The sequence below is a fragment of the Daucus carota genome, chromosome 4 (assembly GCF_001625215.2).
Source record: "Daucus carota subsp. sativus chromosome 4, DH1 v3.0, whole genome shotgun sequence".
Classification (NCBI taxonomy): domain Eukaryota; kingdom Viridiplantae; phylum Streptophyta; class Magnoliopsida; order Apiales; family Apiaceae; genus Daucus; species Daucus carota.
In genome coordinates this window covers 35,340,493-35,358,136 of record NC_030384.2, presented here as the reverse complement: position 1 = coordinate 35,358,136, position 17,644 = coordinate 35,340,493, and the positions used below count along the sequence as shown (strand labels likewise).

The window sequence follows — 17,644 nt, the reverse complement described above, 5'->3', positions numbered from 1 at the left end:
TACTCAAAATTGGATAAAATAAAATTATAAAATTATTTTTCATCAATAAAAAATAATAATTGAAAAATATTTATATTCAATATATTATTCATTTCATCACCCAACCAAACACATGATATCAAGAATGATATCTCATCCTCATACCACCATAACCCGATTCCTCATTCCAACCCCATACCACTCCGTGAACCAAACGACAATGTATTTAAAATTGAATCACTTGAACTCGTATAATGGATCAATATTCGTATAATATATTTTCTTTTAATATTTAATTTTGTTTTGGAAGTATATATTTAAAGTTTGGATTTTGAAATCACAATATATAGAATATATAATTGACATTAACATGCATTTGCTAGACTAATACAAATAATTTATCTGATTACCAACAGTTATATATATACAAATAATTTTTTACTCCCTCCGTTTCATAATATATGTCCACTTATGAACAAATTACGCATATCAAGAAAAACTAACTTTTGTAGAAATCTTTCATTTATTATTGTATTTATTGCATTGACCAAGTATAATATGTGGCATATATTTGATCTAGGAAATATAATTTAGTAAGGTGTAGTATAAAATTCATCTTGAAAATATAAATATTGACTACAGTCCATTGAAAGTTGAAATGGACAAGTAATTTGAAACAATTTTTTGTTCAGTGGACATGTAACATAAAATAGAGGGAGTAACTACTAAGCCCAATATAAGAAAAAAGTCCACAGACTGATTTACAGCTTATTCAAATCATGTTGCCTGGCTAACTGGTTCAGGAAGACAACTCTAACACTCTGCTCACTCACATTTTGTCTTCAGTGAAATTTAAACCCTTCACCTTATGGAGCTTCATACTTCTGGATAACTGGCCATGTGGTTTGTGTGGCAAGAATTAGATAGTGCGCAGCAGAAAAATAGAAGAAAGATCTTTCGGTACTTGTACATAAACTTGATGAGGTCGCTCTGTCAGTGCTGTCACTGCAAATTTATTTCGTTGCTTGAGTTTTTTGGGAGCCGGTGGACAGACCGATGTGCTGCATTTTACGAGACGGTCTGACTTGGGCGTCACACACTCGAACTCTTCTGCCTTGTGAATAGGATTAGCATTTTGCATTTCTCAATCTCCAACGTGTAGCAACTATCTATGAAGACATTAAGACCTTAAGTACGTATAAGTATTGTATAGTTGGACCGGAAGAGTCTTGTAGTAGTATACGGGAAGCTTTAGGGCGTGGGGAGATAGACAGATAGTTGGCAGGCTAAATGATGATAATTATGATATTATGCGTGATTAGTTGCTAAAATCTTAACACACTGGTGGATTGAATGATCTGGAGATTTTGTTTCAGTATGAAGGAATTGAAGTACCGAAGATTTGAAAACATAATTTGGAGTTACAAATACTTCTTAAATGATACTACCTCCATCCCAAATTAGATGTCCTCGTTGACTTTGGGCACGTAACTTTAGGTGCATTGACCGTTTATTTCCGAAATTTATTTTTTTATTTTTTCTTTTATAATTGAAAATTTCATATTTTAATTTTTATTTGCAAAAATAAAATTTTAAAAATAAGTTACGTATCTATGCGGTTAATGAACCTTAAATTGTGTGCCCAAAGTCAAAGGGGCCATCTAATTTGGGATGGAGGGAGTAATTGACATCTACTTATTAGATGTGCAAAGAGACGATAATTAATTGGTTCTCTGCTGCTAAACTTCCATATTTTCGGTTTGTTTCCAGCAAACACAAAAATTGTTTCTTTTATCACAAATGTAAAATGGTGGGTGTAATCAAACTAAGTTGGTGTTTGGGAAACTAAAATAAGCACTTTTTTTTTTAAAGAAGCTGCTTTTACTTTTCTTAACCGGTTTGTGTAAAAAGCCAGAAGCACTTATAAGAAGCTGAGAATGCTAGCTTGTGTTCCAGGACTTCTACTTTTTCCCAAACACTTTAACTACTTATAAGTCTTAACTTATTTCTCACTTCTCATCCACTTCTTTGTTCTAAGCAAGAAGCACTTTTTTAAGCTAAGCAAGTTTTTACTTATTATAAGTTTAAAATGGATTAAGATTGAGAACTTGTTACCCCATAACAGTAGATGATTATAGGCTACAAGAGCATACATAAAAGAGATGTGTTCCCACTTATTGTGACGGGGTGGAACCAGGGGAGGGGCTGGGGAGGCTAAAGTTTGAACTGACCTCCGGAAGTGAAGATAAAAATATGGCCTTGGCTGATCTTGAGAACTTGATGAATAGCTATTTTAACTTCCTTGTGAGACCTTTTAAAAATAAACTCGTGGGAGGGGAAACAACAAAATAGCGGTGTCCTGCTATGCCGAGTCCTTTGACATCCTGGTCCAGGGCATAAAATTGATGTGAGCATGCATATAATTGAACACTCTGTAGATTTTACTCGGATAGACTTTATGGATCGTAAAATGATGCAGCAATTGATGGAAGATTTCAATAGAGTTTCGGTAAAGTCTTCAGTTACTTCCTTTCGGATGTCTGTGTTGGTTCTGGAACCGCTTATTGGAATCGCCAGTGTTTAAAAAAGTTCCCATATATTAAAATGAAATCCGGTAACAAAGTCTATGATATTCATTCACTTTTGATGAATTTCAGATCTACTTTCCAACAGATTCATCTGTAAGGTGAAGCGTAACATTGATTCATTTAGGTGGAATATATAAGCAGCCGAAGAAAAATAATTAAGTTAATTGCTGGTGTGCTAATTATTGAAACGACACAAACAAAATTAGGGTCATCTGACAACAAAAAACCAGACATGATCCAACTATCATTTGTCCGGCTAAAATGCATATCTACAAGGATCCAAAACTCAAGGTGGGTGCAGTCAGCAGTGAACCTCGTCTGCAGTCATTCTCACCTACGTGCTCATTAAAATTGTGCGTGTGCTTGTAAATGAATCTATCTGCAGTCATGAATGTGAAATTTTGCCTCTTTAGTCTATCAATTTTCTTTTGCCTCTTCGGCATATCTCCTGGAATAATAATAAAATCAGATAAATTGTATAATCTGTAAATCTGCAGAGCGCGATTCTACTTGTTAATGTTGATTATCGAACTTAACTACACAAAATATTGTTCCCAGTTGTGTGCAGCACAGTGCAGGCAAACTTTATGTCCCCTGTTCCGCCTTTAATTATGTAATTAAGCACTTCTATTAATATGATTCGGGCATTTCATAACTTTGTGTCTTTTTCCAGAGAAACTGAGTTGACAAAAACTTTTGGAGAAATTCGGGCTTCAGAGAGAATATGTTATGAAGCAACTTTCTTTCTGCGGATGGGGATAGAGTATAATCCAAGCATTTCAGTCAATCGCAAGTGGCGAAAAGAAAAGTGAAAGAATAAAAAGGATGCATTTGTTCTTCAAGTTGCGCGCCACTAGCACTCATTGTAAATCATAATCTACATAGTATAACTTCATAAACACTGGAAGGAAAAATTAGTATTGCTTCTAAGCGAGTCATAAATTCACAATAATATGATATTATCCGTTTTGGACCTAACCCTCGAGCTGTGACAACTCCTAACAGGCTATTCTTGAACCAAACGACGTATACAAGTACTACCGTGCTCTTTTGGTTACATATTCTACCTTTAGTAAGAAAGTAGCCAAATATATACTTACTCCCTAAGATGTAAATAAAGTAAATTAAAAAACCCTTAATATCGTCTTTTTATGGGACAAAAGAAAGTTGTTATTTGCATGACTTGAGAGTATGTTTAGGTTGATTTGCATGTGAATGCTAAGTATAAGCATCCAATTATCTGAAAAAGCAACCTTAGGTTACCTAATATATATACTTGCTCCACTTGATGACTCTGATACGACTTTCTACATGTTTCTGAGTTCTGAGGTACTCAAAGCATCCAACCATTCTCGATTCTTACCTAAAATCCATTCTTTTCCGATTGTTGTTCGTTACTGATCAACTCTGTCATTTCACCACCCGTTAATGATAAAAAATGTGAAAACATGTTACTCTTGCCATGTATAATGTATTATAGCAAGACATAAGACAGGTGCAGTGTTTTCTTCTGATCCTCCATGTAAATATTTAGGAATTAGGAGTGATTAATAACAATCATATCAACTGACCGCTAAGATGAATAAATCATTTCCAAATCAATTTAGCCATCCCTTGTTATTCATAAGTTACACAACTCTTAACACTAAACAAATTTTGGCCTCAAAGAAACCTCAGTCCCTGCTATCTACCAGTTATATAAGGTCGTTTGGTAATTTTTTTAAAAAAATTACTTTTTGTTTAAAATAAAAAAATGAATTAGAAGTGAGAATTAGGTCAAGACTTAAAAGTGAATAAAGTGTTTGACAAAAAAAATACTGTAAAGTTCTCAAACAAAAGTTAGAATTCTCTATAATAATATTATAGGTGCTTCTGACTTTTTATACAAATGAATCATGAAAAACAGAAACCGACTTCTTAGGAAAAAAAGCCGGAAGCAGGGCAACCAAATAATAGGAGTACCTATTGTTTGATACTCCCTCTGTTCCTCTCATTTGTTTACAGTTTTTTCACATTACTCGACCCGCATTTTAAGACGCATATAAAACATAGTTCTATAACTTATTTTTAAAATGTTCTCTTTTTATATGAAAATTTGAACATCAATTTTTATTCAGAAAAAAAAATTCAAAATAATTTATCGAACTACGTTTTACGAGAGCGTTAGAATGTGTGCCGAGCCCCCGTCTCGCAATGTAAACAAATGAGGGGGACGGAGGGAGTAGATATTTTTTAAGAGATCATAGTTTAAGAAATTATTGGAGCAACGAGGAAGTCCGGCTTCCCACACTAGGGAAACGCAACTTCGCAAGTAATCATAATCTAATCCATCTTAACTTTGTGATTACTCATCAAGGGAGGACAAAGCAAAGTGATGCAAGACCCCACCCCCACTAGCATAGTTGACCATCAAGTGGTAGATAACAAATAAAAGCACCCTCAACAATAAACAAATCAAGACTGTTGCGTGGTCCATCACCCCACAACAACAACAATAATCACACACCAACAGAATCCCAAGCATATCGATCAATTTGACTATTTTTCGAATAAATAAACAATAAAGAATCCATCAAAATTAAAAAAGCAGAACAAAATCCCCTCTTGAGGTCAATGAAAATTTGATTCTATAAACCACTCGATCTCATCATATATACATCCAAAATGAAACACATCTGCTCTTCCACTCCACCGAATACAAATTAATTGTTAAATCCATTCCACACCCACCAAGTAGCTGATGTAATCTCCAACCAACTCCTAACAAACGGACCGCATTCAATTTGATTATTAAAAGACTAATTTAAGTCCTCTAGCAGCATATACCAACACCACTACTACTATTATTAAGTCTGGTCAAACCCTCAGGCATCTTCATCGAACGGTGGCGATGTGGACTTGAATGATGATGATGCCGGTGTTCTCCTTCGTAGATTAAGATCAGGACCGTTGGATCGGTGCTATCTCTCTCCACGTGTTTCCTTGCTGGACATCCGCTCGCGCTATTGCATTTGTAGTAGCCACTGCATAGTCAAATTATCATTCGAGAAATTAGTTCTGAGATTAAATTTAGGATTTTGTATTTAATTAGGGATAATCGTAAGCGGAAATGAGTAGTACCGTGGATATAGTGTGCCTGGAATCAGCTTCTGATCGTATTTTTTCCAGGAGTATTTATCCGCTGGTATATCATCAGGAGAAACTTTTGATGATCCGCTCGTGACGACTCGTTTAATCTCCCTCTTAATCACTGTTTTCCTATTAAATAAGAAAAAAAAAACTTAATTCGCAAATCGAATTCAAATTCGTAATCTGAAATATAGAGTCGTGCTCCAACAGAACCGAAATCGAAACTGAATCGTGTTATACCTTCTCTTGCAGCAGTGACAACCACGAGAGCCAGAAGGCTTGCCGAACAATCCCTGCGAAACTTCAACCTCACGGCATCTTTTCCTGTGAGAAGTCGGAAGCGGCGGCTTCCCAGCCGAGAACGTGCGCGGCGCCGGAGCCGAAAACAACGGCTTACCGTTCGAAACAGTGCCTTCTTCTCTAGTAACCGACGAGCTGCTCCCAGACGAGTTACTACTATCCAAAACTTTACTCTCTTTAACTATCTTCTCCTTCATCTCAACACAATTAGCCTCTAATTTCACCTCAGCCGGCTCAACCGGCTTTGCCGGTTCAATCTGTTCCGAAGAAGTAGAAATAACTACCGGCGCGCGACGAAAACGAGCGTGACCTGTTTTTCTCGTCACCAAAGGTTTAATCGAATCACCGTTTGATAACACTCGTTGGTTGTGAGATTGTAATATGCGAGTCAGCTGCTCTTCGATGTTGTTCATTTCCTGAGAGGCTGATTCGTTGAAGACCGAGTGGCTCAGCATCTTCTGTAGATTTATAAGATCAACAGCCATCACAGCTGCTTGTATGAAGATAATTGGGCGTGTTTTTGTGGAAGAGAACTAGAGAAGGGAGAGATTTTGGAAGAAATAAGAGACGGAGATGTCGTTACTTATATAAGGAGTGTGTGGAAAATGAATTAGAAATGTGAGAACTGTAAAGTCAAGCGTCTATGCTTTTAATCTAACGGCTACGATTTATTGTTGGCTTTCCCTGTATTCGAGTATACCTGCAATACTAAATCGGTTTTTCTAGTGTGTGCCCATGGGCACACAATAAGCACAAAAATTGATAGTTTTTCTATGTTTTGATTGGCTTACACTCCTTTAATAATGATGGCCCCTTGCATTCACACCAATCACACCAATGAAAACACACTAAATTTATGAGTTTTCGTGCTTAGCATGTGCCCATGGGCACACACTAGACAAACCCATACTAAATTTATGCAAAGTAGATGCTCCTGAAGAGGTCAAAAGTCTTGAGGGGTGTGGGGGCCACCTCGACTGCGTTATTGCTACGACTTTTTCGTCTTTATTACTACTTCTTTAATTTGAATAAATTTGGTCGTGATGTAAACACAAAATAAAACAAAGGTAGCATGATTACAGTATAACGTTTTTATTATTTAGTAGAAATACAGCAAACATTTACAAGATTTTTTTTAATTTAGTTTTGGTTGGAATCATTTATAATTAATATTGATTCACAAATTATTTTTTAGAAAAACTTATTGATATATGGTTTAGCTGAGTGTGGTTTGCTGTATTGACAAGTTGGGGTTTGATAAAAGTGGACGTTACAAATTCAAAGTTGTTAGCTATGTTAGTTGACTTTAGATAGAATAGAGGGTATGTGCTGTTAATCACAATCTTCACGCAATTCTATAACGCTGATATACTTTTCTTTAGCGCGGGATGCTAGGTATTGACTTCCCTTTCTTTAATCACTTTCATGTGCATTTGTTTTGTACTCTGTTTCAAACAAATAACCAGCAAATTACGGGTATGTATTGGCTGGCGATCATGGGATTAGTGCATACGACAATAAAATTAGGCTACAGTCACGTAATTAGTATCCCTAATTTTTTTCGTTTTATTTTGCATGTCATTTTTGAAAAAAATTATCATCTTAAAATATTTGTTTTTCTATATTTTCAGGTTAAAATTTAAATATTTTCCTTATTATACTGTTGGTGCTTAATTTCTTCATATTTTATTAATATATATGCGCACATAATTGAATATATTTAAGTATAATTATCAAGATAAATAAAAAATAAAAAACTCAACTTATATTTTCATAAAATAGGTATTCTTTTTAAAATAAAAATATATAAAATAAGATGAAGGAAGTATTTTTGTAAGTGTTTTAAATCATTATTATTATATTAAATTATTAATACCTACCAGTAACATTAATTTCATATTTTTAGGGAAAAGCGGTCGTAATTTTAATTTTTGAATAAGGCTACTTTGCAAAATAGAAAAATAGCAAGTGGCATTGTGTTAAAAATATACTCGTATTTTAAATGTAATTTAAGCATGTGAATATAGATGGAAGAATCGAAAATGTATGTTAATGAAAAAGTCGTCTATTTGACATATACACCACCTTCCAGCGGCTAATCAAAATAATGGCATCACTTTCAGGAGTCATTAAATTTGTTGCAGATGTAAAAGTCGTACGTAAGTTTTAATTCAACAACGACCACCCAACACCATCAAAACTGCCTTCAATATTCGTCACGGGCAATAGCACAAGCACAGTATCACTTCAAAGTTCAAACCTACCTACAAATTTTGAGTTTTATCACAACAATTGTTTCAATGTTGATCTCTTACTGCCAATCTGCTGAAAATTGTTGTTGGACTAGTAATCTCGCTCTTCCATACTTTTCAAAGTCAAACTTCTGGTGTACCTTCTTGTATGCTTTTTATCTTCCTTTGGTTCTTTTATCGTTTTTCACTAATTCACTTCGGTCCACGAGGAAATCTGTTTTGGACTCTCTTTCATGATGATACCTCTGGGAGGAAGCTTGATTTACGCTAAATCCAATTTTATTAAAAGTATATTTTTAATATATTTTAATTATTTTATTAAAATGAAATATTATAAGTTTTGCATAACAAATTGATATAACAGGTTTATGGAAGTATTTTTTTATATAATATATTTTAGTTGATATTACAACTAAAACACATTTGAACATTATATTAAATTATATCTTTTGTATTTATTTTTTATAGATCTTTCAACGAGTAATTATTAAAAATTTATTTAATATAACAAATAAAATAAATTAGTCAAACACATTTATTAACTATTTAAAACTTTATAATAAATACATATTTTAACATAAATGTATTTTTGAAATAAAAATAAATATTGCATGTGGATGGTACAATCTGATAGATTGTTATATTTATAGTTCACTATAATCTATAATCTATTTTAATATATTCTTTTAATTAATACAACATATTTATTCTTATTTTTATCTAAATCAAAGAAAATTGTAAAGCATTATCAAATAACTTATAATAAGAAATGAACAAAGCTAGCTTGTAATAAAAAAAATCACTCTCTAAAAAATCTTAAAATTCTCCCTATTCTATTCTCTATTCTTGTAGTAGCCGACTTCATTGTTTGAGGGGCTTCTATCGATTTTTACCGGTAGAAGCCCAAAACTTTGTATTTGTTTTATTTGATCTGTTTTCTACAATAATCTTCCTTGTTGGGAAGACTTTCAATCTTTTCGATTACATTTGGTTTTTTTTTTGTATCTAAATCATCGGAGTTTTTGATTTACTTTTTTTTTCGATTCAGACGGAGCTTATCAGATTTGAAAGTTAATTGTCTATCTTATGATTTTGATTATCGGATCTGATTTCTTAATTTGATTCGGTCTCAGTTTGCTTTATATCGGTTCATTGGATTGAATTTTCAGGTTTTTCTCTCCTTGGTGAGAGGTTTGATTTCATTTCTTGATTGTAAGCGGTATGGTTTTGATTTGGTCACCGCAATTTCATATGGAGTCACAATTCTGATCAAAAGTACTGGTATTTCAACGAGAATGCACTCCGACTTTATAAATTTAAGGTACCCACTTTATTTATGCTAGTTTTTATCCCAATGCTAAACAAAAACCAGTATTTATAAAATAAGTAGAAATTTTTTTTTTGAATAAAAAAAAAAAACTAGTATTCTCAACTTTTATAAATACTTCTGATATTTTACGCAAACAAGTCAACAAAAATAGAAACCTAACTTCTTATCAAAAAAAGTTATCGAAAAAAGTCTGAAGTTGTCTTGGCCAAACACGCACTTAGTTACGGGGTTTGAGTGTAGGCTTTTTTTGGATAATTGATGAAAAAAACATAACCGCTAAAAGAGTACCATCATAAAATTCAAGATCACAAAAATGTTGATATGAATTTTTAAAAATAGTATAATATTATATTAAATGTTTATTTTTATTTTTTTTGATTTAGGCGTAGCAGATTTTGGCAGATATCGACGTCCTTGACTCAAGTAAATTTTTGATGCAGCAACGGTCATCTTAATTAATTATTTGTATCAGCATGCATGATTGCAATTTTGCATGGAGAAAGTGGAATAGAAATTATATATCAAATTAAATATTATTTACAAAAGGTTTGTTTTCATTATTTCTAAACAAACTGGTATTAAGCTGCATTAGTATAAAGGGCGAGAGTGGGATAATAAACAGGCCGAAGGTAAAACATAAGAGGAACATGCTAATGACATCATTCGAAAATACATAATATTATTATAAAAAATTTAATCAAATAGCTAGACTAAAATAGTAAAAGCATGTTTAAGTGCTCTGTGGCGTCTACGGACTAGACTACGATGCCTTTAATCTTTATTATTGGGTCTCCCATTTAGCAATATACAGGCCCAGTGGAACTACGAAGGTGTTTATTAATTTTGAAAGAACCCCGGAACAAAAGCGCCATGCCGACTGCTCTGCCCAAAGCCTATGACGGGCTTGTTTTTAATAATATAAATATAAAATAATATAAATTTAAAGGAAAAATTGTATATATGGGCTTGTTTTTTATATTACTGTAAAATTGTATAAATATAATTTTTTTATTTATATTATTATTTAAAAGAAAAATTCAAGAGAGAATTCAATAGAATCTGTTCTATAAAAAGGAGAAGAGGGTGTCCTCTTAAACTTTAAGAACCACCAAGAAAATAATAATTTTAGAAATAAATTTTAAATAATCGTAATTCCGAAAATATGCTATTTTTAATAGCTCCCATCCATCCCGGGGCGGATCTAGGAAGAGAAACGGGGGACATGTTCCTCCCCTCCAAATTTTTTTAATATATTTTTTCACCTTTCTAAATTTTCCAAAATTATAAAAATGCCCCCACAAAATTTAAATATATATAGGTGTTTTTCGAATATTTGCTTAGAGCATCCCTAATGTTTATGTGCTAGATCCGTCCCTCCTCCCCTCACTTCCTCTTCATCCCAATAAAGTTTTGTAGACAAAATTTTAGTGCTGATTTGGTTGCCTCTTCAATATCTACGAATTTCAACTTCATGATAAGTAGTTATAAATGAAGTCGTTTGATTGACAAAAGCAAGGGAAGAGTACAAATACCCATGATTTGTAGGAAGTTATTAAGTCACCCCACATTGCTAATCGGAAATTCCCAAGGATTTTTTATTTCTATTTTAAGAAAAACTAAATATAAATAAAAAATTAAATTTTAAATTAAATGTAAATAATATATTAAAATTCCAATAAGCTGATACTCCCTCCGTCCTATCCATTTATTTACACTTTCCTCTTTTGGGTGTCCCACCCAATTCTTTATATTTCAAAACTTACCAAAAATAGTCAATGAGTCCCACTACTTCTCCACTTTTCTTTACTTTTCACACTACTTTAACTTCACTATCTTTTTTTTATACATTAAAAATCAATAGATCGTACTACTTTACCCACTTTTCTCCCTCTTTTCTATTATTTTATACATATTTCCTCACCTTCTTGCCCAACCCATTCGATAAGAAATGGGTGGGACGGAAGGAGTACCATGTTACCATTAGGCATTAGCACGGGGAAACGGAGGAAGACAAAAATGTTCTCCTTGCACGAGTAACACTACCGTAACGCCGCAGAGCAGGTCTCATTTCTTACAGTCATCAATCATCTGTCTGTAATTCCATATGTATGTATGTTTATGTGTACTCAAATTGTTGCAATAGCTGCTAGTAGTAAACCAAAAGAATATGAAACTTTTTCTATTCGTGGAAAATTACAGCATATACTTAAAAAAACGAAATTTTAATCAGGATCCTTGAAATATAGATCCGACGCCCCTCGAAATGTGTTAAATAAGTTGTCAGGGACCAGGACTCCTAAAAGAATGCAGAACACAATAATGAATAGTAATGTCACGGTTACAGCTCCCATATCCCATATACATTACTAGGAAGATCGTAGCACAAAGTCTAAGTAAATAACAAAAGTAAACTTCAAGTGATGGCAAAAGACTGGAATGGGAAACAAAAGCTTGATATATATGGCGATTTTAGGAGTGATTAAGATTTGGGGACTAAACCTAGAGCATTCTAAGATTTACTGTATATTGATTGAAGCTCGATATTTGTACTGTACCTTCCCGTTGCATTCTATGTTAATTGTTAGTATGTGGAGTTGAATGCGATTTTGTGCATAATTTGATGGTACAATTCCAACTTGGCATCTATTAGTTTTCTGTTAAAAAAAGTTGCCCACATGTTCAGGATCTCAGTTTGCCATATACCAGAGAAAAGGGAAGTTCCAGCTATCTTATGATAGGGTTCCAGGACGACAAAGTGTCTAATATTGCTGCGTCATGCTACAGGTTTTCTCACTAATACTTGGACACTTGAGCAGCTGAAGCAATCCTTTACAAATATTTCTGAAACTTTAGATGTTTATTTAAGGACTGTAAACTAAACTAAACCAAATATACCTGCTATATACCACTTAGAGTAGGGTCTAAGGAGGTAATATGTACGCAAACCATGCCCCTACATGTGGTAGGGAGGTTGTTTTCATGAAGACTCTTGGCGTAATGCATATATTCATTATGTGTACATGTGTGTGATACATAAATAATAACCGGGTAGCAATTTAAGAAAACATAAATTTAATTACATAATTAGTAAAGTTGTCAAGACTCCGGACCATACCTGAGCCCATGGTTTTCTGCACATGGGACATACCTGGGAGTATTGTTAATATAGTCGAGTCAATATGAATAATTAAATCGAAAAACCTCCCCACCAACTGTTTTCTTTGAATAGTAAACCATGTCACCTCTAACCCAATTGATCAATTCTCCGTCTACTATACACACATATAGACTTTCTCTGCTAACCCTGATAATTACCGCCTGAATATGTGCTTCCTTTTTGTTCTTTCTCAATGCTTGAGAAAATTATAGATGAACCAGATATTTTCAATGATGAGTAGTATATCTATAGAGGTGCCCCTCCCAAGGCATGGACAATTGTTGACAATGTTGGGCCTGATGGAAATGCTAGGTGATCAATCCATCGAACACTAGCTATTGAAGTTGAGCTTCCATTTGAGTAAGTACCTTTTCTGTTGTGTAAACACATGTATGCTGAATCCTTATGTCTGCAATTCTCGATGTTCCCTCTTAGAAGCTAGCTACATGGACGATTGTGATAATCAGACCTTGACTTTTCCTTTTATTAATCTTCAGAAACTTGATCATTGCAAAACAAAATATTAACTTAAAAATAGATTTTACATTGAATGTCTTGTTTTTTTGCAACAATTTACAAGTATAACTCGTAAGTAGATGGCTAGCTTATGCAGAAACAAACTTAATGATTCTCTGTTTATTAAGATAAACACATATTATCTTGGCAATAACTCCGCATTCAGGTTAAATAAATTAACAACTCAGATTCAATAATTATTCAGTAGTCTGATTTCTATACATGTTGTGGGGTTTTAAATTATGATAAAACAATCATTGAGGCATATGTAGTGACACACTTACATAAATATTGATATGAGTGTCTTGTTGCTTGCTTGAGATTCAAATAGATTATTTATGTCTGGGGTACTAATAAATAATTTTGAATTAGTTCCTCTTGATGACATCCATTCCTTTTGACCCTTCCTTCCACCTTTGACTGGAAGTGTGTTGAGCCATATATCATCTAGTAATATTAAGGGTCAATATCATAACACAGTTTTTTTAAAGTGAAAAATAGCTACAAGCTTCGGCGGTCTGTAGGTTTGCAGGATAACTTTGTTTTTTCAATTGCTAATGTGCTTTTGAATTTATGATTAGTTAATTAGTTACGTGCCCTATTTTCACATCCCCTTGCTTTAATACCGTTTTGGTGCTTGTATTAATCAAATGATCATCAGTGATCCTTCTACTTTTCTAAACCAGGCTACTAATTGTCGAACCTGCACATTCTGTTCCCGTTTCAACAATGTAGCAGACCTGTTATTTAGAAAAATCTATGTTTTTCTTTGACTACTTTATGTTTTATGATTTTCTGGTACCTTCTGGAGTATGGTGGCTATATATCATCTAATTCCTCAAAAGTTTTTAGTTTTACAAACAAAAATCTTTGCGATGCATGTGCCGGAGGACCATAGAAACAGTGCATGTGGGCTTTATTTGGTTAATTCCAATTTAATTATGGATGTGATAAATCATAATATGGTCAGGTCTGCAAAGGTTTTGGTCCCATCATGTCCAGAAAATGCTGACACGTGTTCATGTTACTAAATAACCGATGTGTCAGTAATATTTAGCTTGCATTTTTCTGGTTGATGTCAAGGAATGTAAAACGCATGTTTAGCATTTCTGTATATGTTGTTTAAGGTCATTATTACAAAAAGTGATGCTTTTAAGTAATCAATTCAGAAGGTAGATTGGATTTCTTCTACCATTTCTTATAATCTAATTGTTTTTTTATACTAAATTATAACCAGTCTGTGATTGAGATCATTGCTTTCAACTATTAAAGAATTTCAGGAGTTCCATTTTGTTGCTGTCAAAATTGGGAAAGAGGGAGTCATCTTGATATTGTTTCTGAACCTGTTCGTTCACTAATATGTCATATATATGAGAAGGACTCATTCATGTTGCACTCGCCACCATTGAAATAAATTTATGATATGGCAGAGATGCATCTGCTAATGCGTCATCTGCAAATTTAAGTGTTCTAGATTAAAATATAATGCAGATTGTAATCAAAATTATTGCTGCCACAGAGGCTACCATTTGAAAGGCTTGTTAGGTGCAATATTGTCACCTGACTTGCTGAAGGTTGGTTTAATGTGTATTAAAAACTACTTTCAGGCACTTGCTCCACGAAGTAAAGCAGAGGAGCTTTAAGGGGTAGTAATATAGAGCTGGCTGTTTACAATTACAAAGTTTTCTTCAAAGATATTAGATTGCTACAGCATCTCAAGAGAGCAGGGGAAATGTTTGAGGAACAGAAATGGCATAGTTTCTCAGTAAGGTATGACGCCTTTTCTTACCTCATAGGTCTGACTATGGACAAGTCAGAAGCTCCATTCATGCATGCTAGCTCTAAATTTATGCAGGAAAGTAATATCTGAAGACTTAGAAATTAGCTAACGGATGCTGCTTGAGAAGCATGAGCTTGCTAGAAACCACTACATGAATGTGATGCTTTTGCTGCATCGCGATTGACATTTGATATAGGCTACCTTGTTTTAGATTTATGACCGCTATTTTGTCAATCACTTCTCATGTGGCCATGGTGCCTTTGTTTGCAGGCAAAGTGAGACATGTTAGTGCTGAGCACATGCAATAGTCATACAATTAAAAAAGGACAGTTAGCAATCATAGGTATGGCCAAAAATATTTATTTTTTTTGTCCTTGTAGGGTTTCGGACCTCATACAAAGATTACGAGTCATCGTCTTGCAACCGTCAAGTAAACCTGACTGGTACATTTTTCACCATCAACTTACTGTTTAACATTATTTTATCCCTCTAGCAAGTTGAAATTGAAACTGAAATTAAGTCGGTTTAAGAGCTATCAGTATCCCGTTTTTGCATCCAGAAGAAACATGGTCCTTCAAAGATAAATTGATTGATAAATACTTTTTCATTGACATATATGATTACAGCTCAAGAATGATATATATTAAAGCTAATGCACTATCATGGAAGAGCTAACGTCCTGCGCAGGGAAAAGCCAACTGCAGGCTATCTTAGTAATATACCACCTTGAGCATGATCCGGCTTAAGGTTCTTCTTTTTCAGCTTCTTCCCTTTTGGTATCCTATGGTTTTGGATGCTTAGGATTTGGATTTGGATTTGGATGAGTTGTCACCCCGTGATAATCAGTGTGGTAAACAAGCTCTTGCTCGTTGCTTGCAGACTCATTTTGAAGCAATTCAGGTTTGATTGTGTACATAGCCTTTTGTTTAGTTGGAACCTGCAACATAACATGCAATTAGTACTTGGTGGTACAGAATACCATTTATTTATGGAAAATGATAAAATTCGAAAATGAGAGTGAGCTGTTATATTTTTACAATCTTGAGCTTCGGACATGCATCCACTTGGCTAGAGTGTGGTATTTTGACGTCTCTCATATATCTTCGGCCTAGGAGGTGAAACTGAGCAGGAGAGGCAGCAGCAGCCAGACTTTGGGAAGCTAGATAGAAAGCAGCAGTGAGGAGACATAGGAAAAGGGTGTGCAAAGATCTCATTATTATTAGAGCAAAAAGTTGTATCTATTTTCTATCCTTTAGGAGAAAGATTAGGGGAAGTGTAAATATATAGGAGGAACCTGAGGCAGTGCAAGCAGCACATAAGAGAGGGAATTAATAATTGATTGAAGGTGGCCCTAGATGTCCCAGCCCATGCTAATGATGGCTACTGGTTTACACACATGAGACTGACACAGGTAAAATTCCAAAATCCCTGTATTATGTCTCTCCTGTCATCTCTCAGAAATGTTTTAGGTACAAAGAGAAACTAACAGCAGGCAGCGAAGTATGATAATACAGGGAAGCCAATGAGTCCAACTATCAACTTGGTCATTAAATTATGACTGGCGAATACATTATGAGCGATAATATTATTATTTATGAACAAAGTAAAACTAGCGAATAATTTATTAATAGGAATTATAAATTATTATTATTCAAAAAATGACAGTCAAATGGCCCAAGCTAGAGCCTAGAGGTATATCAGTCAAACTGATAATTGCAATTCAATTTCTCTGGGAAAATTTCAACTACTACTGTTCTGTAAATAAATCTGATTTTCATGTGTTCCAATTTAGGGCTGGTGGTCTCCTATTGAACAATCATAAATAGCTCACAAGGATGCTACCCAGGGCAGAAAACTCCCACATTAGCATGTCTAGCAGGGACTTCTCTATACAGTAATGGACTCAGTATATGTATCCAGCTTTATCCTCATGAATGATGGTGAGATTTCGCAATTTTAGTTTGATGCAATTATTTTTTGTCAAAATTAACCAGCAGCAGACACCTATTACATACAGTAATTCATTTCACATATATATTTTCTTGTTGTGAAACACCAACTGGCCTTTTCTAGTCTTTTAACTTCAAAACCATGGGAATCATCATTTATTATGTGACAAAAGAATGAAATTTATATATATTAGGGTTTCAGGAGAGTAGAGTTAGTATAAACATATCAAGTAAATGTAATGAAATATCATCACCTAATCTTTTACTTTCTGTTGTGACATTGCAGTGAAGTTCCTGATTCTTGTTAATGAACAGTTGGTGACATCAAATTCAAAAGTCATGCAGTTGAACACGATCACCACGCCAATTTCAGAAGGGGAGTTCTTTACTTAATTTCTTCTGGTCTTCCTCACAAGTCTTATACAATAGCATCTGCTTTTCCTCAGGTATTAATGAATTATGTAATGAATACATATGTAATTAATATCTTATTTTACCTTTAATTAGAATTCCGCATTTTGTCCTAATATAACTGAAAAAACCTCCACCATTCTTTGGGACCTTACTTTATCTTTCCTATTGTCATTTTTCCTGTTCTCATAACACTAACAAGTAAGCATGTAGAAGTTGATCATGGTGAACTAGGATTCCGTACTTTATTAGT

General features: G+C 33.9%; 1 protein-coding gene and 1 long non-coding RNA gene across 15 annotated transcripts; one reads left to right on the top strand and one right to left on the bottom strand.

Annotated features, from left to right (window-relative positions):
* Positions 1-5,078: 5,078 nt before the first annotated feature.
* Positions 5,079-6,661, bottom strand: LOC108216263 (probable WRKY transcription factor 17). The gene is made up of 3 exons (XM_017388975.2): positions 5,937-6,661; positions 5,688-5,825; positions 5,079-5,590 (listed from the first exon to the last, which is right to left on the bottom strand). The coding sequence occupies exons 1-3, from the start codon at positions 6,479-6,481 to the stop codon at positions 5,380-5,382; spliced, it is 894 nt and encodes a 297-aa protein (XP_017244464.1). The 5' UTR covers positions 6,482-6,661; the 3' UTR covers positions 5,079-5,379.
* A 4,848-nt stretch (positions 6,662-11,509) lies between these two features.
* On the top strand, positions 11,510-17,545 carry LOC108215656 (uncharacterized). 14 transcript variants are annotated; one of them, XR_001805967.2, is made up of 7 exons: positions 11,510-11,639; positions 12,262-12,362; positions 12,948-13,095; positions 14,859-15,021; positions 15,302-16,442; positions 16,824-16,971; positions 17,267-17,545. It is a non-coding gene; the product is annotated as an uncharacterized LOC108215656 (long non-coding RNA). The 14 variants fall into 14 exon arrangements; XR_010291539.1 differs by lacking the exons at positions 11,510-11,639; positions 12,262-12,362 and having other exon boundaries at positions 12,490-13,095; positions 15,107-15,315; positions 15,412-15,474; positions 15,719-16,442; XR_010291535.1 differs by lacking the exons at positions 11,510-11,639; positions 12,262-12,362 and having other exon boundaries at positions 12,491-13,095; positions 15,107-15,315; positions 15,412-15,474; positions 15,658-16,442.
* The last annotated feature ends 99 nt before the right edge of the window (positions 17,546-17,644 follow it).

Bases quoted from the DNA above. Each gene is read 5' to 3' on its own strand.
- LOC108216263 (XM_017388975.2), bottom strand. From the start codon at position 6,481: ATGGCTGTTGATCTTATAAATCTACAGAAGATGCTGAGCCACTCGGTC. The intron at 5,826-5,936 runs GTATAACACGAT...CTTATTTAATAG, and splicing joins TGTCACTGCTGCAAGAGAAG to GAAAACAGTGATTAAGAGGG. The intron at 5,591-5,687 runs GTACTACTCATT...TTGACTATGCAG, and splicing joins CCAGGCACACTATATCCACG to TGGCTACTACAAATGCAATA.